Below are 25,409 nucleotides of genomic sequence, written 5' to 3' on the forward strand. Positions count from 1 at the left end.
TTCTCCAACAGGCTTCAGTTAGAAAGAGTCATTCCCAGCCCTTTCACTCAACTCCGATTTGACTGCTAAATTCCCGCGGCCAATTTGTGTTATTCACCAAGCTCTCTGGGACGCTACCAATCACCCAGGGCAGCTGGGCATAATGAAAACTCAGCCTTCCTCTGGCACAAGGAATAAGCCTAACCATCCAGTCAGGTCTCCCTCAACCTTAGAATCAGAGGAAGCCGCCCGCACTCCAGCAGGTCCCTTGTCCTGGCTGGGAAGTTCCCTGCAGGAATTGCCCCTTGGTCATTTGAGTTTGTGTTTTGCTTGTCTCTCTAACTGATTGCCTTCTTCTGGGTTCACCTGTTCCAGCCAAACTCCTCCTGTGACCTCCCAGTTGAGAGGCCTATTGTGAGGGGAATTCTTTTGACTTTGGACAGGTCTTGCTATTCAATACACCTTAACAGATTTCAAAGAAAACGCCATGGTTGCTCCAGATCGCCCCCTGCCTGAGCAGGGGGACTCTGTCCAATCCAGAGCAGGTGGGCGGGAGAAGGGGAGGCCACTTTCTGGGTCTCCCTCTTATTATGACTGTCTGTGGGTGCCGTGCCTTCTGGGTTGTCTCAATCTGTTTCAATAAATGCTGCTGCGATGCAAAGACATGGGATCTTGTGAATGGCAATGTCTCTGACTGTTGCCCTAATGGCCCGGGAGTGAGCAACAAGAATGAAGACAGAACACAAAATCTGGTGCAATGGGTCAGGGGACCTGCAGCCTCTGTTGGACTGAGGGGCAGAGTCCACTCTGAGTCCAGCTTTTATTTCTAGTGGCAGATTACAAAACTTTCTTTGATCTTTCTTCCCCAAGACACTACCCTGACATATTCCAGATCTTGTTCTTACCCCAGGCCATTCCCTTCTAGGAAAGTCTCAGGAACAGTCAGCAAGTGCATAGGCAGTGTTCATACCTGACACCGGCCTGGTGTTCCAAAGTCCATGCTTTCATGATCCCAGTCATACTCCCTGCTGGGTCTGGCTTTGGGGTTTGTAACAAGGCTATTATTCTAAGAGAAGCGTGAAGAAAAATCATAACACATTTTCGTAACATATGCTGTTTTTCCAGGTGCTATTTCTGTGAAATTTCTCAAGGTTGGGAAAGCACATTATTAGGAATTCCCATTACATCCAACTCTCCAACATGTCTGACACTCAGCTCCCACTTGCTCCATCTCTAGCTGACCAGTCCTTTCCAGCCCCAGCCCCCCAGTGGTTCTGCCTCTTCCTCTCCACTTCCATAGCTTGATTCCAGCTCAGACCCCTCAGTCCTGGACCACAGCTCCAGATTCCCACATGACCACTTTCTCCCCATTCCTCACACACAGCGCCCCCCCGCCCCCAGCAGCCGGAATCCCAAACTCGTGGCTCTTATCCCCTACCACCTGGCTCAAACAATTTCCCAGCATATGCCTGTGCTCCTTAGGCCGGACACAGTCTCCTCCAGCTCATCTTCCCACACTTGCTCCTCAGTCCTGTACAACCCCTCCACCCGGATGCTCCATTTCTCAGATGCAGGCTCTACTTCGTGGAGTCTGCTCTCTGAGGCCTCCAGGGACCATCCCACCTGGACATATTGGCTACTCCACACCCTTCTTCCTATTTGCCTTTGCCCAGTGCTCCCTCTGCCCACCTTCCTTCCTGCTTCATACACACACACACACACACACACACACACACACACACCACACACGTCTCCCTTTCCTGCCCAACAGTATCTCAAACCCTGAGGACTTCAGACTCTTTCTTTGTGGCTCAGACCATGGATATCACTGGGTGTGTCTGGACACTAGATCAAGCTGGAAGTTTCTGGAAGAAGTTCCAGGAAATTTCTCTTCCTGGCTTTGCCCCCAACTAAGTTCCAGATGGGACTCCAGAACATGTCAGGCCTGGTATGTTTGGGTTAACTCAGGCTGGTCGAGCAGAGGTGTAGACATCAGCCCTCTTGGACTCATCTCCATCTCTCCATTAGAGAACAGATTAGCCATCACTATTCCACCTGCTGGCCTCCTCTGCTGCCCCATCCCCTAGCCTGTCCCTGGAAGGAAAGTTAAGGTCCCCTGCATTCTAATTAATCCTCACTTCAGGCCCAAAGGGCTGCAACTCCAGGGAGACTGCTGGCCCTTCCTGAGTGCCAAGGCGGCTGCTGTTTACGGTTTGCCAGCTGATACCAGACAAGCCTCCTCCAAGTTTCTGGCCCCCTCCCCTTCTTCCTCCCACCTCGGTGGGTCTCAAGGGCATGGTCGTAGTCACAGTAGCCAACATTCAGTTTAGGGCACACCATTCATCTACAAGAAAGGTTAAGTCACCAGGGCTGAAACGTCAGGAGGTCAAAATTTGAGCATCAGCTCTGCCATGTCTCAGTAAGATGCTGTGCAAGAAGTGGCCTCCATGCTCTGGGCATCAGCTTGGGGGTGGGTGAGATAAGCATTTTCCAGCCTTGACACTTCCTGTGGTTCTGGGTCTCTGCAGTAGCCTGTGCTTTAGGGAAAACGCTTTGATGGTACCATGGGTCTGGGCCAAGTATAACTAAAAAGTTAAATCTGATAAACAAAAATATAACATCATGCATTGAAAAGTCAAACAACCAGAAGCTGAGAGTTAGCAGCTATTTAATAAGTTTCCATGTTCTGTGCATAGCAGCCCGAGGTGCCATCAGCTTATGAGGATGAAACTTCCCCTCCCCCGCCCTTGCGTTCAACAGCAAAAATGCAGAGCCATTTCTTCTCTTTTCAAAGGAAAGGAGCTATTCCTTGCAGAAAGTCAAGGATACACTCCAAGAGTAACTGAGGATTAAAGTTTCATTACAAAAAAAAATTTAAGGAAAAGTCAAGTGATCTAAATCTCTTGATTAAGAAAAAGCCAGAAGAGCAAGGGGCCCAGACAATAAAGCAGGCCCATGTGGCTGGTTCCAAGGCTTTCCTGAAATCTCCCCCCCTGTTTTTTTAAACTCCACAAAAGCTAAGAGCTCCATCAAGAGAAAATCAGACCTTCTGTCCATTTTCTACTCTTATTCAAACATTCAATGCCCTTGCCTCAAGTACACAGGCTCTCCAAAGGATGAGGATGCATAGGTTTTAGTGCTTTCAAAAAAACCAGGTATGCTTAGACTTCGGGGTCTTCTCTGTCCCTTCTGGAGGCCACAAGCGCTCCTTCACCAAGTCGCAAATCCTCTCTGCTTTGGGCCATCCCCACAAACACCCATGCCCAAGCCACTCCTCCCAGCCCAGTGTCACCAGCTGCTCTCTGCCTCAGTCCTTGGGATCTTGGGAAACAGAAACTGAAGCCAAGCATGGTGAGAAAAGCAGATTAACCACATGACCAAGGAAATCACAAGGTCTAACCCCGTCTGGAATGGACATGGACATTAGAAATGACCATTTCTGGAAATCACCCCTTGTCTGGATGCCCCGCTCTCATTCCCGTAGTGGGCAGTGGACAGAAGTGGTGAGAGGTCAGTTGCCAGGGAGAGGAGCGGGTCAAGGCAGCACTCAGAGGATGAGCTTTGCACTGAAAATGAAGGAAACTCTGGAGGCACAAATCTGCATATACACACCCTCCCGCATCACCATCAGAAAGGAAAGGCAGACCTTCCCCCATTTCTGCCACCTTCCCCCCACCACCCCATTCTGGGGCAGAAGGGGCCTGGTACTACTTCTTTCCCTTCACAGAGGCAATCTAGTGGCTCCCTGAGCCCAATTTTCTCCCCTGCTCAGACTTGGTGGAATCTAGACCAAGGAAGTGCCCAGGATGAAGCCCCTGAAAGACCCTTTAAGCCCAGGAGGAGAGACCAGGGGGCCACCACACTAAAAAAGATCTGGTTCCTCCCGGGTTTCCCAGGGACCAGTGAGTCTCGTGGGGGCACATTCTGAAAGGCATCAGGAGGGCACTGCCAGGGAGAACGACTCAAAGGTTTCTGTATGTGTTGAGATCAAATATGTATTCTTGGGGCAAGATATCTTTCACCCAACTGGGTCTTTCTTTTAAATCCTTTTTTTTAAAAAATCCCAAATAACGTAAGGTGGGAGAAATAAGTGTTCTTCCTGTAAAACAAGCAAAAGAAAGTCGTCCACTAAAACCCCTCTCTCCATCACATCACATCCAGGGAGGACACCCTCGCATCTGAGGGGACTCTGAACCGACTTCCCTGGAGGCACTTCTTGGGGATTGTCAGTGCAGGAATAGCGGGGGGAGAGAGTCCCAGGTGGCTCAGCAATACAGAATCACCTTGCCAATGCAGGAGACATGGGTTCAATCCCCAGTTGGGAAGATCCCCTGGAGAAGGAGATGGCAACTCACTCCAGTGTTCTTGCCTGGAGAACCCCATGGACAGAGGAGCCTGGCGGGCTACAGTCCATGAGGTCACAAAGAGTCAGACATGACTTGGTGACTAAACAACAGCAACACCAGGGGTCCCCACAGAGCCCACTGCCCCTGTCCAGGCCATCGGGGCAGATGTCCTCAGAGCAGATGTCCTGTGAGCAGAGGTCTGAGTTTTCATTCTGGATCCCCACCCAAGAGGCCTGTGTTAACTGCCCCATACTAAGGTCTGTCCCAGATTCTTCGAGAGCAGAAGCTGTGAGGAGATGTTCCTACAAACACTTCCAGGAGGCTCGTTTATGTCACCTTCCTTCTTTTTCTCTGGACTGTCAGTAAGGTAGGATCAGTTAGAACGGCACGGGCCATGATTTTATTCTTCAGGAAAAACAGAGGCAAGGGAGCAGAAAGTATATGAGCATTGACATTCCCTATTGGGGCTTCTCTTGTGGCTCAGATGGTAAAGAATCTGCCTTTAATGCCAGAGACCCCAGTTGGAACCCTGGGTTTGGAAGATCTCCTGGAGAAGGGAATGGCAACCCACTCTAGTTTTCTTGCTTAGAGAATTCCATGGACAGACCATGGGCTCTCGAAGAGTCGGGCACAACTGAGTGACTAACATACACAGCCCTCAGTTTGGATCCTGGACTAGCTGTATGAGAAGTTACTCAACGTCTCGCGGCCTTAATTTCCATATCAGTATAATACTGTTGCTGTAAGCAATAAATGAAATACATATATGATGTTCCAGACATCTAACCAGTGCTCATCAACACAGGTTCCCCTCTCCTCCTCTTTTCTACCTTTGCCCCCACCCCCACCCCCACCACGGGTGGCCCAGACGGGCTCTGATCTTTTGACAAAGTCAGAGGAGAAAGGCAAAGAGTTGAATCTGATCCTGTGAAAATCAGAGGGAAAGTCACCTCCACGGCCAGAATGATCTGAGCCACCCACACAAACCAGTGACTCTTGATCTTGAATTCTTATGGGAATCACCTGGGAGCTTGCTTAAATTCAGATTCCTGGACTCACCTCCAGAACTTTTGATTCAGTGGTTCTGGATGGAGCCCAACATCTGCATATTTAACAATCCCCTCATCCCCCGCTCCTCAGGGATCGTGATGTAGATGGTGGTCCGTGGTCCACACTTGGAGAACCAGTGAAACAATCGGGGAAACAAGGAAGGGTACAGGCATTGACTTGGTTACAGGAGAAAACGTTTACCATGACATTGAATCATGCCCACCAAAAGAGAGAAGAAGCCTTACAGGGATCCCCCAATACAATAAAATTACAAACCACCAATAATAAAAACCTGGGGGGATTAGCCTCAGTCTTTCCATCCTGACCGCTACATGGTTGAGGGATGCTCTGGGAACATACAGTCTCTCAGATCAAGTGAGGGGACTCCCAGAGCCCCAGCCCCACTCCCTCTGCTGCCCCCTCAGTGCTGATGGGCCATGAACAGTCCATTGTCCAAGGGCAAAGAAACCACAAGGGTACATCCATGCCCTGCCACCTGCTACCTGGGCCCCTGCCCAGAGGGCCTGGCACATGGTCAGTTCTCTAACCTGAAATTAGGGAAGAAAATGACTAAACAGTTTATATCAAAAAGTCTTTACATCTTTTCTTGGACCACAGGGAGGGGGGAGAATCAATGGAGGTGGCAAGAATGCCAAACCCAGGGTTGACACTCAGAGAGTAAACCATAACTCCAGTGAGAAGGAATCTGGAGAGTTAGTTCTGGCTCCCCAGGAAGGGACAATCACTAAACTGACATTGGGGCCTGAGACAGAAAAGCTTTCCCTGTACCCCACTTTCTACCCGGGCCCCCTCAGACACCATCTGTCCAGAGTCCTAACCCCCACTACGCAAACCTCACAGATCTCACACTGGAACAGAATCCCCCTACCGAGGGGGAGCAAAGAGCACCGTTGCTGATGGCCAGGCCACCCAGGCCACGAGGGACGGTGGAACCAAGGTCCCCGCAGATCACGCCACCCTGGGAACGGCTCACACCTGTAAGGAGATACCAACTCAGAATTCTCTCCATCTCAGACATGGCATGACCCAGAATTTTTCTAGAACCAATGATTAACTCTCTTTAAACACTGAGGGACTAGTGACATGAATCCTTTTAAACTACAGGAAAATCTAAACCCATTGCCATCTTCCTGAAGGAGTATGGTTAGTAAGTTGGACACCGAACTCTACTTGACTACATTGCAATGTTGAAATCTTTAGGCAAAAACTGATTGAGCACAGAGTCATCTAGAAATAATGCTGCTGGAAAGGTGAGGGGAACGGATGACACCTAGGCTAGAGGCGGCATACACGTCGAATTGTTAAAGATGCAGATTTAAGAGATGTTTTCAGTAATCCCATGGTTGGTTGGTTTGTTTTCTCATAAAACATTGTACCACCTGAGGAGTATTCTGTGTGGCTGAAAGACTTGGGTGATTTTTAAAGAACCAATTAGCAGGTCCGAATCTGCCACAGGCGTAAGCTTCAGCTTTGTGGATGCTCCAGACGGGTCCATGTTTGGGTGGTGGTCGGCTGTCTGGGGCTATCCATGTCTCTCAGCTCCTATCTCCCTCTCACTCAGTGTACAATGGACAGAGGCTCAGTCCCCCATCACAAGCAACCTACGAAGCAATCCATGAAGACCATAGATACCCAAAGAAGCATGCCCACCCATACCCTCAAACTCACAGATGTTGATGGAGCCCACACCTTCACACAACCTGCAGGGGAGAGGAGAGGAGGCAGTTAGAACCTGGTTGCTCTGCTCTTGCGGCATGCCTGCTCTCCATCCTGAAGGTAGGGAGGAGAGATGAGGGGCGGGGCCTTCTGCAGAGGCATCCGTGCTAGCACTGTTCCCTGGGTTCCCGAAAGGACAGGGGGAGGTTACTTTGCAGGATCCAAAAGGCCACTTTTATTCCCTGTTTGCTTCTAGGCTATGGAAACTTGGGATACTGAAAAGTAGGGGTGGGGTGACCCTTCTTGTCCCTGTGCTAAAATTCCAGCAAAGCCAAAAAATAGGTGATGGGAGCAGCTACTGCCTAACTGGACACCTCTGGGTGGGAAAAAGCTTGCCTAGCATCCGGATGGACCCACTTTCATCTCACACTCTTAAAAGCTACCCCAGACACGCACCTGACTTGACAAACTCAGAGAGAGGCTGGAGGGTATGTAGTTAAGAGCCTGGACCCTAGAGCCGGCTGAACCAGCTACTAGCTGGATGACCTTGGGCAAGTCACCTCCCCTTTCCAAGCCTGTTTCCTCAGCTCTAACAAGACTGCTATAAGTTCTGTGTGTAAAGTGTCTGCAGACAGAGCCTGGCACATAGTAAACCTGAGGTAAGGGTTTTCGGTACCCTTTGCTGAACACTATAAACAACTCGTTATGATGAGTCATTATACCAGGACCTTGCATGCTTCATAAACACCTGTACTTTCTGTTCTGTGTCTCCCTCACTTTTTTTAAACTCCCAACTTCAAAACTTTTTCTCCAGGAATGTTCTACTCTGATTCATTCTGCCTGACTCCTCGTCTTCTCAGGGGATATATGCTTCCAGCTCACCTTCCTGCTACATGAACCTGGCTTTGCTATAGTCTCAAAATTGTGCCCTTCCAGAAGATTCTAGCCAGTGCCCATCAGCAGCTATCTCCAAGTTGAGTAATTAGGCCTGCTTTTATTTTCTTATTTTCTGTGCTTTCTACAATAAATGAGCATATAATCTAATTACATATGTTATATGTAAGAGGAAAGTGAAAGTGCTAGTCGGTCAGTCATGTCTAACTCTTTGCAACCCCATGAACTGTACCTCATCAGGCCCTTCTGTCCTGGGAATTCTCCAGGCAAGAATACTGGAATGGGTTGCCATTCCCTTCTCCAGAGGATCTTTCCAACCCAGGGATTGAACCCGGGCCTCTCACGTTGCAGGCGGATTCTTTACCATCTGAGCTATCAAGGCAGCCCCATATGTAAGGGAAGAAAGTCTATCAAAAGGGCAATGGCCACCATATGCAAATACACTAAACAACCTTTTAAAAGCTCACTTGTAGGGAAAAGTGCATCATTTATTATGACTGAGTTATCAACACACTAATGATGGTTGATGGTTACCATAATGAAAGTAAGTTTCACATTGCACGTTGAGTGCTAGCAAGTGGGCTAGGGACTGCAGGAGGTGATAGCACATTTGGCTTCACCCAAAGGCCTGAGAAATGGACAGGAAATTTACCAGCTTTGGTCAGGCATGGCCAGATGCCTTGGGTGCCACTCTTGTCAGATTTCTAACACTAGCAGTGTTAATATGGAGTCTCTCCGTGGGTGCAGCCCTGTCGGGCCACCCCACCATAGAGTTATTCTAATTCTGATAATAACTTCTTCCTGCACAAACTTACTACATTCCATTACCTGTTGAATCTTTGCAATAGCCTGAAGCAGTGGATTTTATGATTATCTGTTTTACAGGTTAGGACATTACTTTGAAGCTAGTGCGTGTAGTGCTGGGATCCAAACCCGGGTGAACTGGCTCACAGCCTATCGTAATCTCTACACTCTATTCCCCAGTCTGGCCTGCTCCCCACGATGGGACCCCGCTCAGAGGCAATGGTGGCCATCTTAAAGCTAGAGACCCTTGTACCACCCGAGAAGTAAACCTGCATTGCTTTCTCCCATGTTGACATCCCCTGGCCTCAATTCTTGGCTCAAACTGTCAGCACTGCCTGAGGTGACCTATCCTTTTCCCGCCCCCCTCGGCTCCTCTGCCTCCTCCCCTGAGAAGCCTGTGACAGTCTTCCCAGGACACTCAGCCCGGTCACCTAGAGGATGGGTGGATCCATGCCTGCGCTTGTCTTCTCTGCTGGGCAAGGATACAGTGCTGCTTCTGTCTATACGCTGTTCTAAACACCAGACTCTCTGGGCTAAGAGAATTCCTTGCATCCTGTGAATCCCAAATTGAATGGAATGGCCTTTAACAAAGCTTCTGAATGATTCCAGCTTTCACAACCCACTGATATATGACTTGGAGAAGGGAATGGCAACCTGCTCCAGTATTCTTGCCTGGAGAATCCCAGGGACAGAGGAGCCTGGTGGGCTGCCATCTATGGGGTCGCACAGAGTCGGACACGACTGAAGCGACTTAGCAGCAGCAGCAGCAGCAGAGATATGACTGCAAAAACATGCTTCAGACAACAGGGTAAAGTAGTTGCCCGGGAACGAGCTGCAGGTGCCCTGGAGGGAGAGCACAGGAAGGGAGGGAGGTCACTGGAAGTGCTAGCCAGGAGGCTGGTGTAGTTCTAGCTTAGCCATTAACTAGCTGCAATCTGATGCTGAAGCTGAAGCTCCAATACTTTGGTCACTTGATGCAAAGAGCCGAGTCATTAGAGAAAACCCTGATGCTGGGAAAGATTGAAGGCAGGAGGAGAGGGGATGATGGAGGATGAGACGGTTGGATGACGTCACCGACTCAATGGACATGAGTCTGAGCAAACTCCGGGAGATGGTAAAGGACAGGGAAGCCTGGTGTACTGCAGTCCATGGGGTCACAAAGAGTCAGACACGACTGAGAAACTCAACAACAACAAACTGTGGTCTTGGACAAGCCATTCTCCTCTCTGAGCTTCAGTTTCCCTATCTGGGAATAGGGCAATGGCTGGCCTCTCTAGGTCTCTAGAGACTTGGCCAGTTTGAACGCTCTCTGCCTGGAGGTGAGTCAGTGAGACACTCTTCTAGCCTGACGTGGGGATATGAAGTGGCCCTGGGCCCGTCCTCACCGGCTCTCCTCGCCCTCCAGCAGTTTGCGATAAGTGGCAATCTCCACGTCCAGGCCCAGCTTGGAGTTCATCACCTCCTGGTACTCCTTGAGCAGGCAGGCCATGTCCTGCTTGGCCTTCTGCAGGGCCTCCTCCAGCCCCGCCAGCTTGCACTTGGCGTCGTTCTGGGCCGCCTCGCCCTGCTGCTCCGCCTCGGCCAGGGCGGCCTCCAGCTTGCAGCGCTGGGGGAGGAAAGGAGGAAAGGGGCTAAGAAGAGTGCAGGCTGTGGGGACTCTGGGTCTCTGTGGGGACTAAGGTCTCACATGGCCTTGGTCATCCTAGTTTACCTCCATTCAAAATGGTCAATTTTTAAATTAACTAGGCAGGGAAATCACAGCCATTTGGAGCTTTCTCCCTTCGTTTTTTAAAACTAACTTGTAAGACTCAAGTCCATGGTGAGCTGCTGGGGGAAGGAAATGTTAGCACTAGAATCAGACTAATGCTAATATTAGATAATTATCTCACATTTTTATACTGCTGTTAGTTCACAAGTCACTTTCACAGATGGTATCTAATTTGACCTTGAAGTTACTCCTGAGCTTGTCAGAACAGGTGTGGTTATTTCCATTATTCAGATGAAGACATTGAACCTCAGTTGGAGAGGCTGTGACTTGCTCTGAGCTACCCAATTAGTGAGGGCCAAGCCCAGATTTTCCGGAGAATGCAATGGCAACCCACTCCGGTACTCTTGCCTAGAAAATCCCATGGACGGAGGAGCCTGCTGGGCTGCAGTTCATGGGGTCGCTACGAGTGGGACACGACTGAGCGACTTCCCTTTCACTTTTCACTTTCACGCATTGGAGAAGGAAATGGCAACCCACTCCAGTGTTCTTGCCCGGAGAATCCCAGGGATGGCGGAGCCTGGTGGGCTGCCGTCTTTGGGGTTGCACAGAGTTGGACACAACTGAAGCAGCAGCCCAGATTTTCAGAGGCTGCTGTGTGGATATCTCATTCTTTGGTGCCCTGAGATCAGCATGCTGGAAGAAGCTCCTGTTCCAGTGCTTTTGTCCACTAACTATAGCACCTTCCTTTTGTCCAGCTTGAGAAGGTATAAGGAACTTCTACAACTCAACAGCAGAAAACAAAATTAGTCCAATTTTTTAAATGGGCTAAGGACATAAAGAGACATCTCTCCAGACAAGACTAATAAATAACTAATAGATACATGAAAAAGACATTCAACATCACCCATCATTAAGGAAATGCAAACCACTCCATAGTGAGAATCACCTCACACCTGTCAGTTTGGCTATTATCAGAAAAGCAAGACAAGTGTTAATGAGGATGCGGAGAAATCGAACCTCTGGTACACTTTAGGTGGGAATGCAAAATAGTGTAGCTGCTCTGGAAAACAGTTTAAAGGTTTCTCAAAAACTTTAAAAACTAGGATTATCATATGATCCAGCAATTGCGCTTCTGGGTATTTTATCCCAAAGAATCTAAAGCAGAATCTCAAAAAGATATTAGCTCTCCCATGTTTGTATTATTCACAATAGCCAAGAATGAAAACAGTGTAATGTCCATCAACAGGTGAATGGATAAAGAAATCACGGTATATACATACAATGGGATATTTTTGAGCCTTTTAAAAGAAGGAAATTCTCCAATGTGTGACAATGTGGATGAACCCTGAGGACATTATGCTAAGTGTAATGAGCCCCGAAGAATTGATGCTTTTGAACTGTGGAGAAGACTCTTGAGAGTCCCTTGGACTGCAAGGAGATCCAACCAGTCCATCCTAAAGGAGATCAGTCCTGGGTGTTCATTGGAAGGACTGATGTTGAGGCTGAAACTCCAATACTTTGGCCACCTGATGCGAAGAACTAACTCATTTGCAAAGACCCTGATGCTGGGAAAGATTGAAGGCAGGAGGAGAAAGGGACGATAGAGGATGAGATGGCTGGATGGTATCACTGACTCAATGGACATGAGTTTGGATGGACTCTGGGAGTTGGTGATGGACAGGGAGGCCTGGTGTGCTGCGGTTCATGGGGTCACAAAGAGTCGGATGCAACTGAGTGACTGAACTGAACTAAACTGAATAAGCCAGACACAGAAAGACAAACACTGCACAATTCAGCTTATATGACGTATCTAAAATAGTCAAAATCATAGAATTAGAGTGGAGTGGGGATTTCCCTGGTGGTCTAGGGGTTAAGAATCCGCCTTATAATGCAAGGGGAGCGAGTCCAATCCCTCGGCGGGGAACTAAGATCCCAGCTGTCTCGAGCAACTAAGCCTGCAAAACACACTAGAGAGTCCATGCAGCGCAAGTAAAGACGCTGAATGAGGCAACGGAGATTCCACATGTGGCAACTAAGGCCTGAAGCAGTCAAATAAATACATATTAAAAAAAAAGAAAAGAAAAGAGAGTGGAGTGATGGTTGCCAGGGGCTAGGAGGAGGAGGAAACAGGGAGTTACAAATCAGTGGGCATAGAAGGCAATCACACCCCACTCCAGTACTCTTGCCTGGAAAATCCCACGGACGGAGGAGCCTGGAAGGCTGCAGTCCATGGGGTCGCTGAGGGTCGGACACGACTGAACGACTTCACGTTCACTTTTCACTTTCACGCATTGGAGAAGGAAATGGCAACCCACTCCAGTGTTCTTGCCTGGAGAATCCCAGGGATGGGGGAGCCCGGTGGGCTGCCGTCTTTGGGGTCGCACAGAGTCGGACACGACTGAAGTGACTTAGCAGCAGCAGGGCATAAAGCAGGACAGATAAGCTCTAGAGATCCATTACAAAACATTGTCCCTAGAATCAACAATAGTGTGTTATACACTTTAAAATGTTGCGAAGAGGATATATCTCATGTTAAGTGTTCTCGTTGTTAGTCACTCAGCCATGTCCAATTCTTGCGACCCCTTGGACTGTAGCTCACCAGGCTCCTCTGTCCATGGAACTCTCCAGGCAGGAATACTGGAGCGGCTGGCCATTCCCTTCTCCAGGGCATTTTCCCCACCCAGGAGTCAAGATAGGGTCTCCCGCATTTCAGGTGATTCTTTACCATCTGAGCCTTCAGGAAACCTATAAGTTTTTATTCTAACCACATTAAAATAAATTTTCTTTCAAAGCATATCAGAATGCAAGTGAGGAAAACTTCTAACTTTCTCTAACTTCACTTCTGGAAAGTAAATCATTCTCATATTCCATTATTTGGCTACTAATAGTAACAAATTACTTCTGATACCTCTTACACAGTGGCTGAGAACAGCTAAAGCGAGGGGAAAGGACAGACTTTAAACCAGGTATATATGGAAACTCAGTATTATGATAGAGGTGATATCACAAATCAGTGAGTAAAGCAATGGATTACATAACATGTTCTTACTATATGTAGAGAAATTTAATTAAAAACCTACTCCTTGTATATACCAAAAATAAAGGCCAGATGGATTAAAGACCTAAATCTGGGAGGTAAAAGTATAACATCAGTAGAAGACAAAATTGGAACAGCAGATCTCTATGACCTCAGACCTTTGTAAGTCTTAACTGTTGAAGCAAAATTGATGGATTTGGCTACATCCAGTTTAAAGATTTCTATTCAGTGAAGGAAATCAGAGCAAAACAGACAAGTGACAGGTTGAGAGAAGATTAACTGCAAGATGTATAAATATAAAGGGTTAACGCCTACACAGAATGGGCAAGGAAATACTGGAAGTCACAGAGAAAAAAAAGAATCACAATCAGAAAATGGGCAGACGATCTGAACAGGCAGCTCTCAGAAAGGAAAATGCAAATGAGTAGTAAGTGAATGAAGAGACAGTCATTCTAGTTAACAACAGAAATGAAAATTATAGTAACAGTTAGATGCCATTTACACGTTATTAGGTCCACAAGAGTTCCAAAGTCTGGTAACAGCAAATGCTGGAACAGAAGTCTTCGCTTGCCCATGCTGGGAGCACACTCTAGCCCAGAGCTCCGAGGGCACTTATGGAAAGTAAATTAGTGAATATCTTACAACTCAACAATTCCATTTCTTGCTTTATATCTTCAAAACATCCCTCATGTGGTTACACATGGAAACCTGTAGAGATATGTATTAAATGTTCATGATACAACTGATTGTAACAGCAAAGTCTTGGAGGCAAACTAAGCAAGCATCCATCATAAGGGAATGGATAGGAAACCATGGTTTATAAATAGGACAGAAATAATGAAACAGACAATTTAGAGTCGGACACGACTGAAACGACTTAGCAGCAGCAGCAGCAGCATGGATTTCAAAGACTTCCAACTGGCAAGGGGCAGAATTTGAATGAGCTTTATGGTATAATAACATTTTGTAAACTTAAAACACTAAGAGGTTTAAATGAATCTAATATACATACGAAATAGATCGATGAAAGAGAGACTATAAAGAACTATTTTAAATGCATGAGAGTGAGTGCTGGGATGAAGGGGAATGGAACTGAAGATGAAGGATGGACAGTTTAAATGAGAGGAATGCACAGAGGGTGGTAGTGCTCTGTTTGAACAGAGTGGTGTGTCACTAGTTCAGGCCTGTGCACCCCAAGTCCAACAAGAGAAGCGGGGAGAGAGAGAGAAAGCAGGAGACAAGCACAGCACTGGACTGTGTTGTCTGAGGTGTGTTTCGAGGAGAGGAACTGTGAAGGGATACAGAGGGCAATGAGAACAGAATTCGGAGGAGGGAGACCCAGCATCCTCTCTTTGGATGTCTTGTGCACTCTTGGTCATTCAGATGCAGGTTGTTAAAACACAAGCCTCTTCAAAAGGGAACACTCCTACACTGTTGGTGGGAATATAAACTGGTGCAGCCATTATGGAAAACAGTATGCAAAGTGAAAGTTGCTCAGTTGTGTCCAACTCTTTGCAACCCATGGACTAAACAGTCCATGGAATCCTCCTGGCCAGAATACTGGAGTGGGTAGCCATTCCCTTCTCCAGGGGATCTTCCCAACCCAGGGATCAAACCCAGGTCCCCTGCATTGCAGGCAGATTCTTTACCAGCTGAGCCATCAGGGAAGCCCAAAATAGTATGCAGATTCCTTTAAAAAACTAAACATAGAGTTACCATACGATCCAGCAATCCCAGTCCTGGGTATATATCTGGAGAAAACCCTAATCTGAAAAGATACATGCACCCCAGTGTTCACTGCAGCACTATTTACAATTGCCGAGACGTGGAAGCAACCTCAATGTCCATCGACAGATGAGTGGATAAAGATGTGGCACAGAGAGAGAGAGAGAGAGAGAGAGAGAGAGAGAGAGGAATAGTACTCAGCCATAAAAAAGAGTAAAATAATACCTGTAGCAACATGAATGGACTTAGAGGCTATGTACTGAGTGAAGTCAGTCAGACAAAAACAAATACCATATGATATCCCTTACATGTGGAATCTAAGATACAGCACAAGTGAAATTATCTACAAAAGAGTCACAGACATAGAGAACAAACTATGGTCACCAAAAAAGGAAGAGGATGGAGAAGGGGATAAATTAGGAGTTTGGGATTAGCAGATATAAATAACTATATATAAAATAGATAAACACCAAGGTCCTACCATATACTGCAGGAAACTCAATATTCTTTAATAAACCATAATGGAAATGAAATATATATGCTTGTGCATGTGAGCTAAATTGCTTCAGTTCAACTCTTTTGCGACCCTATGGACTATAGCCTGCCAGGCTCCTCTGTCCATGGGACTCTCCAGGCGAGGATACTGGAGTGGGTTTCCATGCCCTCCTCCAGGGGATCTTAACAACCCAGGGATCGAGCCCATATCCCTTATGTCTCCTGCTTGGGCAGGTGAGTTCTTTACCACTAGCGCCATGTGGAAAGCCTATATATATGCTTATGCCCCTCCAAAGTTAGCAGCAGCGGGAGGAAAGCAGAGAGCAGACCCCAGCAGCAGCCCACCGACCTGCTGCTTGGCATTCTCCACCTCGGCTGTCAGCCTCTGGATCACGCGGTTCAGCTCATTGATCTCCTCCTTGGTTCTGCGGAGGTTCTCACCCTGCTGTGTTACCATGACCTTTATCTCCTCGCACTGCAGGTTGGAAGACAGGAGGAAAGGACCAATGACTGCAAGGTGGCTGCAGGTACTGAGATGTTGTCATGCAGAGTCAACCCACATTTCTTCTTGGATTGTCCCACCTCCTGCCCTGCTCTGCATGGACCTCCACCATAGCCCCTCTGAGTGGATGGATGCATTTTCCAGGGAAGGTGCAGCTCCAGTGGTCCTCTCTGCCCAGTGGGGCAGTCTGCCCTCCAGCTCACCTTGGTTTGGTACCAGGACTCAACCTCTGCCCGGCTGCGGCTGGCGATGCCATCATACTGAGCCTTGATCTCAGCCACAACCGAGTCCATGTTGAGCTCCCGGCTGTTGTCCATCTTGACCACCACCGAGGTGTCAGAGATTTGTGACTGAAGAAGATAGATTTCCTGTAGGAGACAACAACCAGTGCCCTCATCTCCAAAGCCCTCTCCAATTCTCCTCTCTGCAGGTAATTCAAAACACAAACCCCAACTCTGAAATTTTAGAAAATTAATTAGAAAACTTCTGACAAGTCAGGAAATTTTTAAGTGCTGCTTTAAGAATAAAAGGCTAGAATTTGTATCATAATATCAAGGCAGTGAGTAAGGTGGAATTTCATTAATGCCTGGATCAAAGAGGTAGATTTCTGTGGATAGAGTCAAATTGGGTCACTCCACTTGGGTCCTCAACTACCCAGATCAGCTGTGACTGAACAAACCTAATCCACCAGATAACAAATAGGTTCAGAGTCCTGAATTTTCTAACTGGGCTTTCACACTATTTGAATTAATAAAATATGATTATTATATTCATATACCTAAACTTACAGTGTCAAATCTCCATGTTATGCTGTGTAGATAGGCAATGAATCACAGTCTTTCAAATTATTTTTTGCTTCTTATCTTTTTTAATTGCAGTATAGTTCATCTATAATGTTATGATCGCTTCATATGTATAGCAAACTGATTCAGTTATACATACACATATATCTTTTTTCAGATTTTTTTTTCTTATAGGTTATTACAAAATGTTGAGTTTAGTTCCCTGCGCTCTATGGTAGGTCTTTGTTGGTTATCTATTTTAGATATAGTAGTGTATACCTGTTCACTCCAAAAAGGAAGGGCATTACTCATTTCTATTTTGAAAGATCTGAGCAAGAGAAAAATCTCTTGTCATAAAAGGAAAGGATGTTGAGGCCCTAGAAGAATAAGGAATGCGTAACTTTTCCTAGAACCGAGGAACCGCGACAGAAAACCTAGAAAGCCCTCCTCCACCCTCTGCTTCCCTTGCCCTTCTGGAGATGGGAAGAGGCTCACCTCGTCGTACAGGGACTGCAGGAAGCTCAGCTCCTCCCGCAGGGCCTCCGCGTTGGCCTCCAGGTCAGCCTTGCGCAGATAGGCACAGTCAGTGTCCTGGTGGAGACGCACAGGAGGGTGGGACAGGAGAGTGGGCCGGGGGAGCCTTCAGCCTCTGCGGAGGCCCTGAGGCCATCTCCCAGCCCACCCCTTGCCCATCACATAAACATCAGTGGGACCCCCTGGGATAGAAGTAGGGAGGAATTAGACTCCTAGAGCCTTCTTTCCACTTCCTCCGGAACTAGGGATCCCGCAGAAGCAGGTAGCCTAAGATGGCAACCCAACGTGCCAGGCTGCAGCCGCCAAGGCAAACCGGTCCATAGAGCATGGTCGTGTGGTGAGCACAGAGCCAGGGGTGGTCCAGGCACCACTCAACACCCGAGCAGCTGGCTCTCCATCTGAAAACCAAGGCCACACCTGTCCTGGCAGATTTTATACCAGCCCTCTCTCCATTCCCTGATTGCTAACAAATGAGGTGTATACGGTAAGCACAGTATTTATGAAGAGCATTAGCATACACTGCAACTCACCAATTTGAAATCAAAGAGAAATCACTAATAGTTTTCTCCCCCAGTTTTTCCACCGTCTCCACTTGCACTGAATAAGATCCACAGCTCCCATAGTCACTAGCAAGCTGAGAACTAATACCTCCCAATCTGGGAAGCAAAGGCCATAGGAGAGTGAAACTGATTTGAAAGCGATCATTTCAGCTTTCGGGAAGTTTACAAAAAGCCAAACAGCAGCATGATGAGGTCTCTTTTTAAGAAGCTTCCATCAGCACAGACTGGGTTCCTGCACGGCACCAAGATAGCTTTGGCAGCCTGACCCACCGACAAGCCTCCGTTTGCCAAGGAACCTGGTCTGACCACCACAACTGGACTGACTCGAAATTAGCAAGATGCCCAGTCTCCGAGCATGCAGCATCCAATATTTAATTCCTCTCCACGCGCAACGAGTCACTCACCTTCTTCAGCACCACAAACTCATTCTCGGCCGTAGTCTTGAGAGCCACCTCTTCTTCATACCTGAGGAGAGACAGCACAGTTGGAGAGGCCCCACCCAAGGGGTAAGGGCCTTGGGCTAGCCAGCCGTGTCCTAGGTTATCAAAACTCCCTGGTCCTGCCCTGGACTTTCTGTGTGCCTTAGGAGAAGCGTCTTGGCCTCTATACTTCAGTTTCTCAGCCACAAAGAACCCACCAAAGGACACCGGATATGGAGTCCAGATACCTGATTTCTGGTCCAAGTTTGAGCTGAAGTCGCTGCAAAACCTCAGGCAAGTCACTGAATCTCTCTGCATCTTGGGTTAAATTGCCCGGTGTGTGATCAGGTACTCAGTAATTATTTGTTCATTTCAAATGAATGAAAGATGCTCCAGGGGGGCCTTTCAACTCTAAAACTGTAAAAAATGTAGCGACCCAGGAAACCATTCTCTCCCCTCTCCCCCAACATCCAAGACCTTGAAATCAGAGAAGCCACCTATGGTGCCCAGATTGCTGGGAGCTTTTCCACAGCCTTCCTCTGCCAGCTTGGTCTAGTCTCTCTCTCTTGCCTGTGAGGTTTATCACTGGAGCAGTCCTGCCCCAACCTGACAAGGAGCACCAGAGTTCCCAGAACATGGTTTTCACAACTTTTTAATAACAGGGTAATTGGGACTGCTATAAACTCTGAGCCCTATAATTACCAGCCCTCACACCCAGAGGGGAGACAGACCCTGACACCTGCAAACACAATTGTGTCTGCCTTTGCATCCCCCCAGGCAAAGTTTAAAACCCCATTGCTGGATCCATCTGGATGGTAGAGCCTGATCTTCCAAGACCAGAATTTCTACTACTTCCCAGTGAAATTACCAGCACTGATTATGTCAAAATCACCCATCACTCTGTCCATATCTACCAAGTAAAGAAGAGCAAGTTAACAGTGACCCAGTAAGTTTAAACAAGGTAATGGCCAGACTAAATAAATCGAATTAAAACAAAAGATGTACATGGACCTTTGAATTGTGGAGCCTGGCAGAACAAGAGCCTGATAACTTATCTGCTGAGTAAATAGAAGAATGATCCTAGTTCATCAGACACTTGGATGGTATCTGCCAAGTAATTGTCAAGGTAACTCCCCAGAGACCTCTCCTTTTCTCCACTCTGGTGCTGATTGCTCCCAAGTGTCTGTTCTCCATCCTCCTGCTTCCTTTTTTCCTCACTCTCCATCTCTCTTGGGCTTCCCTGGTGGCTCAGATGGTAAGGAATCTGTCTGCAGCGCAGAAGGCCAGGGTTCAATCCCTGGGTCAGGAAGATCCCCTGGAGAAAGGAATGGCTACGCAGTCCAGGATTCTTGCTTGAAGAATTCCATGGACAGAGAATCCTGGAGGGCTACAGCCCAGGGGTCACACAGAATTGGACACGACTGAGTGACTAACCCTTTCACTGTCACTTTCTCCACCTCTGGGTCAGTCTGTGCTCTGGATGTGTGCCCACCTCTCCCAGGCTGGGAGCTCTTCTTCCCTGCAAAGCTTTCCCCCTTTCCCAGAATGGGGCTGCAAGTGTTGAGAGCTGAGACAAGACAGAGCAGACTAATAAAGCAGAACCATCTTGGTAAGTAGGCTGGGATGACCCCAATCTCCAGCCACCTCCATCTCCGGGAAGGTTGTATGAGCTCAGTCAAGACCCACTGCACACCTATAACCACTCCCAGCCTGGCCACACTCACTTCTTCTTGTAGGCCTCCAGAACTTCCTCCACGTGGCTGAGCTCTGAGGCCAGCCTCCCACTGTCAGCCTCCACGTGCTCGGCCTCCCGCCTCAGTGTCTCAATGTAGCCGTTGAACAGGGGCTCGAGGTTGCTCTCGCAGCACTGGCGGTTCTGGTAGAACTGCAGCTTGGTCTCCAGCAGCTTGTTCTGCTGCTCCAGGAAGCGCACCTGCCGTCCAGAGCGGTAGAAAGAGACTCAGGAGGAGCCCCAGGAGATGACTGGTCCCCTAGAGCTCCCTCTGCCCTTGGGCATGATCCCTGACCCGCAGCAGCCCATGACCTTCCCCCAGAGGCCAAATGATCTGAAAATGCAAGACACAATTGTTTCCCCAAAAAACTTCCCTTCACTCCATCCCTCCTTCCAGAAAGAATACAGAATTTATTTGTGACATTTATTCTGCACAGAATGAAATAACTTCTAATCCTGCAAAAATATCCCAGACCTCATGTGGCAAGACAAAAATGGCCCCTCAAAGATGTTTATGTCTCAATCCTCAGAACCTGTAAATAGGTCACATTACGTGCAAGAGGACCTTGCAGGTGGAGTTAAGGTTATGAAACTGAAGATCAAGAGATTAGCCTGAATTATCCAGGTGGCCCCAAGATAGCCACACAGGCCTTTTAAACTAGAAGGCAGAAGAGTAAAAGATACCCTCAAAAGAAGGAAGCAGAGAAGAGATTTGAACCATGAGAAGCTCTGGACCACTATCATCGAGAATGATGATAGTGATCGAGATCAGGCCTTGAGTCAAGGAATATGGCGGCCCCTAGACACTGAGACCAACCTCTGGCAGTCAGCCAGCAAGGAACAGGGACTCCAGTCCTCCAGTCACAGACCTCAATTCTGTACAACGTCTGCATGGCCTGAAAGTAAGTTTTCCCAGGACCTCCAGAGGAAGTAGAACCCTGCTGACCCCTTGATTTTGGCCTCATTAGGTAATAGGTTTGTGTTCTTTTAAGCTGCTAAGTTTGTGGGCAGTTTTATGGCAGTGATTCAAAATTGCACCCACCATGACTCTCCTTCACTCTGACCCCAAGGCAAGGGGTCCAGAGGGACTGGACCAGGAATTTGAAGATTTCTCATTGCCTAACTCTGCCACTCACCATGTCATTGTGCCTCATTTTTCCTGAGCCTCAATTTATTTTTTTATTTTTATTTATTTATTTATGGCTGCCTTCAGTCTTTGCTGCCACTTGAGGACTTTCTCTAGCTGTGGTGAGCAGAGGCTCCTTTCTAATTGCAGTGTGTGGGTTTCTCCTTGTGGTGGCTTCTCTTGTTGCAAAGCGTGGGCTCCACAGTCTGAGCTCAGTAGTTATGGCACACGGGCTTAGTTGTGCCGAGGCATGTGAAATTTTCCTGGACCAGGGATCGAACCTCTGTCCCCAGGACTGGCAGGCGGGTTCTTAACCACTGGATCACCAGGGAAGTCCTCTGAGCCTCATTTTAAACTGAGGCAGTGAGAACACATCAGCAATGGCATACTGGCAGCCCCCAGGTGCGATCTGGCCCAGAGGCATGTTTTATTTGGCCTTCACACTGTTTTATAAAAATTCGATTCATCGCCAGCATCTAATAAGAAAGTGATTTGGGTCAAGAATCTGGCTTTCCCTCACCTTAACAAGACTGAAACTTGGATGATGCTGGGTATGAGCTGGATTTCAACCTCGCCCAACCCCTGGTGGGTGGCCTTGAGCAAGGAGTGACCTGCATGATCCAAAGTCACCTTTATTTTGCCGATGTGAGGGAAGAATGGTTTGGACAGCCAACAGCATGTTAAGAATGGGTGTCCAGGGAGGTGGGAGGGGGGTTCAAGATTGGGAACTCATGAACACCCGTGGCCGATTTATGTCAATGTATGGCAAAACCAATACATTGTTGTAAAGCAAAATAAAGTAAAAAAAAAAAAAAAAGGAGGGGGGGGTGTCCCGCACTTTTGCTTACTGGCATGCCTATTCCTGATGAGAGCATTTGTCTAAGAACAAAGTTTCCACCCCTCCCGCCCCCATCCCCTTGGAATGCACCTTACTACAAACTCCAAGGTGCAGATGTGCACAGGAATCACCCTGGAAAGGGAGGCTTTCCCCCAGTGGACATGGGTGGCTGTCCTTCCCAGAGCCATCAGACTCACAGAGAGAGCTTCACTGGAACACGGGAAACCAGAGCTATATACCCAGCCAGAGGGCCGGCTTGGAGACTGCAACATCAGAACAGCACCGTGCTGCATCCCCCAAGCCGGCCCCCATCGATCTCCTGTTCCTCTCCTCACTGTCTTTAATCCGTGTATGTTTTGAGTAGGGGCCTGCAGTCCTAGAAATTCCCAGCCTTCCCACAAGGTGCCCACCAGACAGGAGCAGGACAGGAGCTTCTGGCCTCTCTCTCTGTCATAGCTCCCCTGTCCATGAGGGGGATGGCAGCATCTCCTCTAGGAGAGGGTGAGACACCAGCCTCAGTAGAGAGGCCCACCCCACCCAACCCCCTTGATGGCTGAGATCCAGAATATGGGACCGCAGACACACAGTCAGCTCCTGCTGGGCAAGTTGAGCAGCAGCAATAAACCATCCTTTTCTGACTGGTGGTTTCATATCCATGATTACACTGGAGTCTCATGGCAACGTTTGAAAACTGAGACCCTGATTCAGTCATGTTCTCAGGGCCATGTGCTAATTCGGAACAGGGCAGTCCCCAGGTATTTGAACCCAGTCTGTCACCAGGTTCCAAGTACCTTTCCCTTCCTAAGCAGCAGCCCACAACCCAGACACCCACCTTGTCGATGAAGGCAGCGAACCTGTTGTTGAGACACTTGATCTGCTCCTTCTCCTCTTGCTTCACGCACTGCGCCTTGGGGTCGATCTCCAGGTTGAGGGGCGTGAGGAGGCTCTCGTTGACCGACACGGTGGTGATACAGGGTGGGGTAGGCCCACAGAGGCCCCCTACCCGGTAGCCAAAGCTGCCCCCTCCTCGGAGGGGCCACGCGTAACTCACTGCGATCCGCGGGGACCCCACTGCACACAGGCTCCGGCTGCCAAAGCCCCCAAGACGCCGGTAGCCAGGGCCCCTGGGGCTGCCCCCGTGGAAGGCCAGGCCGTTGGCAAAGCCATGCACCCCAGGCTTGGGCATAACGGCTGAGCAGGAGCTGAAGTCCCTGACCCTGGAGCTGGAGCTGTTGCGGTAGGAATGGCTCGCCATGCCTCTGCTCGCCAGGCCAGAGCCAGGAGGGGGAGGTGGGGAGAATCCAAGGATGCCAGGACCCGCTAGCTCTCCTGCCTTTTATCAGGCGGACAGCAGGCCTCCAGACAATGTAATAGTCAGGAGAAAGTCATTAACATCATTTATGAGTGTGGGAATCTCCCGCTAGGCAGGCTGAGAGGAAAGCTGAAACTTGCCTCCCTTAATAGATGTATCAAGGAGACCCTGCATCACAGTAAACCTGCCCCTGCCTTTTCAGCCCCACAGGCCTAGACACATCCATGAAGCCCCTAATTCCCCTGCAGCCCTGAGATCAGACCTGACATCATGATCCCACATGGGGCTAGTGGAGGCCTGTACCAGTGCATTCTTGAGACTCAAAGGGTGCCATGTCCCACTAAGGTCCCTGGGCCTGTCCTTCCCAGCAGAGCACGTGATGCCTGGAGCATCCTTCCGGGTGAGCGTGGGTGAGGGGTCATCCTCGAGCTTTTCCCTGGCATGGATGAAAATGAAAGTCTCTCAGTCAGGTCCGAATCTTTGTGACCCCATGGACTATACAGTGCATGGAATCCTCCAGGCCAGAATACTGGAGTGGGTAGCCATTCCCTTCTCCAGATCTTCCCAACCTAGCAAGATCGAACTCAGGTCTCCTGCATTGCAGGTGGATTCTTTACCAGCTAAGCCACCAGGGAAGCCGGCATGGATGAAGGTGCTGGCCTCTGTTCTTACATGCTGCTGGCTGGCCAGCCACTAATCCCTTCCATTGGCACAAGGAAGACGACTGCGGGGTCATGCAGGTCATCCAGTGCACATCCGGTCTTACAGTAGGGCTACTGACGCTAGCAGTGGCCTCTCGATTCAGAAACATGCCTTACCCACTTTTATAGCCCTCATGGCAACCAGCACATACTAGCTCCTCAGGAAGCACTGCTTGAATAGCCCGGACACAAGAGGGAAGTGCCCATGTGTGGAGAGCTCCTCCATCTAGTCCACAGACACTGGCTGGCCCTCCACTGTGTGCCTCGCCTGGGAGCCAGCCTGGAGGAAGTGCCTTCATTCTTGGGGGTGAGTGCTGATGTCCCACCCGAGCAGGACCCTGGCCTAGATGCTGTGGGAAATGAGAGTAGACAGAGTTTGCCTTGAGGAACCTCGTTCCCATGGGAAGACCAGACAGAGGCAGGAAAGACCGATGGCAAGAGAGGGAAAGATGACCAATCAGGCAAAGGGGGTGCTCCTGGCGTTCTGAGGAGGACCATTTACTTATGGTAGGCTGGGGTCGGGTGGGGGGATCACAAAGGAGGTGGGAGCCAAGGCAGGTCCTGGAAGACAATAAGATTTGGCAGAGAGAACAGAGGCGGGGGTGCCAGGCAGAGGCACTGGGCAAGCCAGACACCCAGAGAAATTGCCCAGTACTTGAGGCCCCTCGACAAACCAAGGCCCTCAGCCCTGGCCTCCCGCCCCCACCTCATAAGATGCCACCTCCCAGAAGAACAGTGGGGAAATGGACCCAGTGGGGAAGTGCCTGCCTCTTGGATCAAGTGCCAACGGCGGCCCTGACTGCTATGATGCCAAAGCCCTCAGCTCGCCAGGGCCTTGAGTAAAGCACTCATTACAAGAATCTCTATGCACAAAGCCGAGAACAAGGGCTAACCTTCCAGAACGCCCTCTGCAGGAAGCAGGCTTGGGGAAGGGGCATAAGAGAAACAGGACAAGGAGAATAAGCGGGGAGTCCTCTGTGCTCTCTTTCTCTCCTTCTCTCCCTCTCTCTCTCTCTCTCTCTCTCTCTCACACACACACACACACACACACACACACACACACACGCCCCGCCGCCCACAGCAGGAAGTAGAGTCCTACTCTTTGTGGGGAGCACAGGGATCTATCCAGAGGAAGCAGTTCGTGCCCCAGGAGCAAAGGTGCAGAGTCCCCAGGTGAACCCAGTCAGT

General features: G+C 48.9%; 1 protein-coding gene across 1 annotated transcript; it reads right to left on the reverse strand.

Moving 5' to 3' along the window:
- Positions 1-6,219: 6,219 nt before the first annotated feature.
- On the reverse strand, positions 6,220-23,463 carry LOC138078342 (keratin, type II cuticular Hb5-like). Its single transcript, XM_068971040.1, has 9 exons — positions 23,041-23,463; positions 20,237-20,445; positions 18,498-18,558; positions 17,495-17,590; positions 16,421-16,585; positions 16,065-16,190; positions 10,136-10,356; positions 7,065-7,096; positions 6,220-6,371 (listed from the first exon to the last, which is right to left on the reverse strand). The coding sequence occupies exons 1-9, from the start codon at positions 23,461-23,463 to the stop codon at positions 6,220-6,222; spliced, it is 1,485 nt and encodes a 494-aa protein (XP_068827141.1).
- Positions 23,464-25,409: the final 1,946 nt, after the last annotated feature.

This window comes from Capricornis sumatraensis, chromosome 4 (assembly GCF_032405125.1).
Source record: "Capricornis sumatraensis isolate serow.1 chromosome 4, serow.2, whole genome shotgun sequence".
In the NCBI taxonomy this organism is placed as follows: domain Eukaryota; kingdom Metazoa; phylum Chordata; class Mammalia; order Artiodactyla; family Bovidae; genus Capricornis; species Capricornis sumatraensis.

Excerpts from the sequence above, each read along its gene's own strand:
- LOC138078342 (XM_068971040.1), bottom strand. The coding sequence starts at position 23,463 with ATGGCGAGCCATTCCTACCGCAACAGCTCCAGCTCCAGGGTCAGGGAC. Across the intron at positions 20,446-23,040 it reads TCGCTGCCTTCATCGACAAG|GTGCGCTTCCTGGAGCAGCA; the intron begins GTGGGTGTCTGG and ends TCTGGACGGCAG. Across the intron at positions 6,372-7,064 it reads TGTGGGCTCCATCAACATCT|GTGTGAGCCGTTCCCAGGGT; the intron begins GTGAGTTTGAGG and ends ATCTCCTTACAG.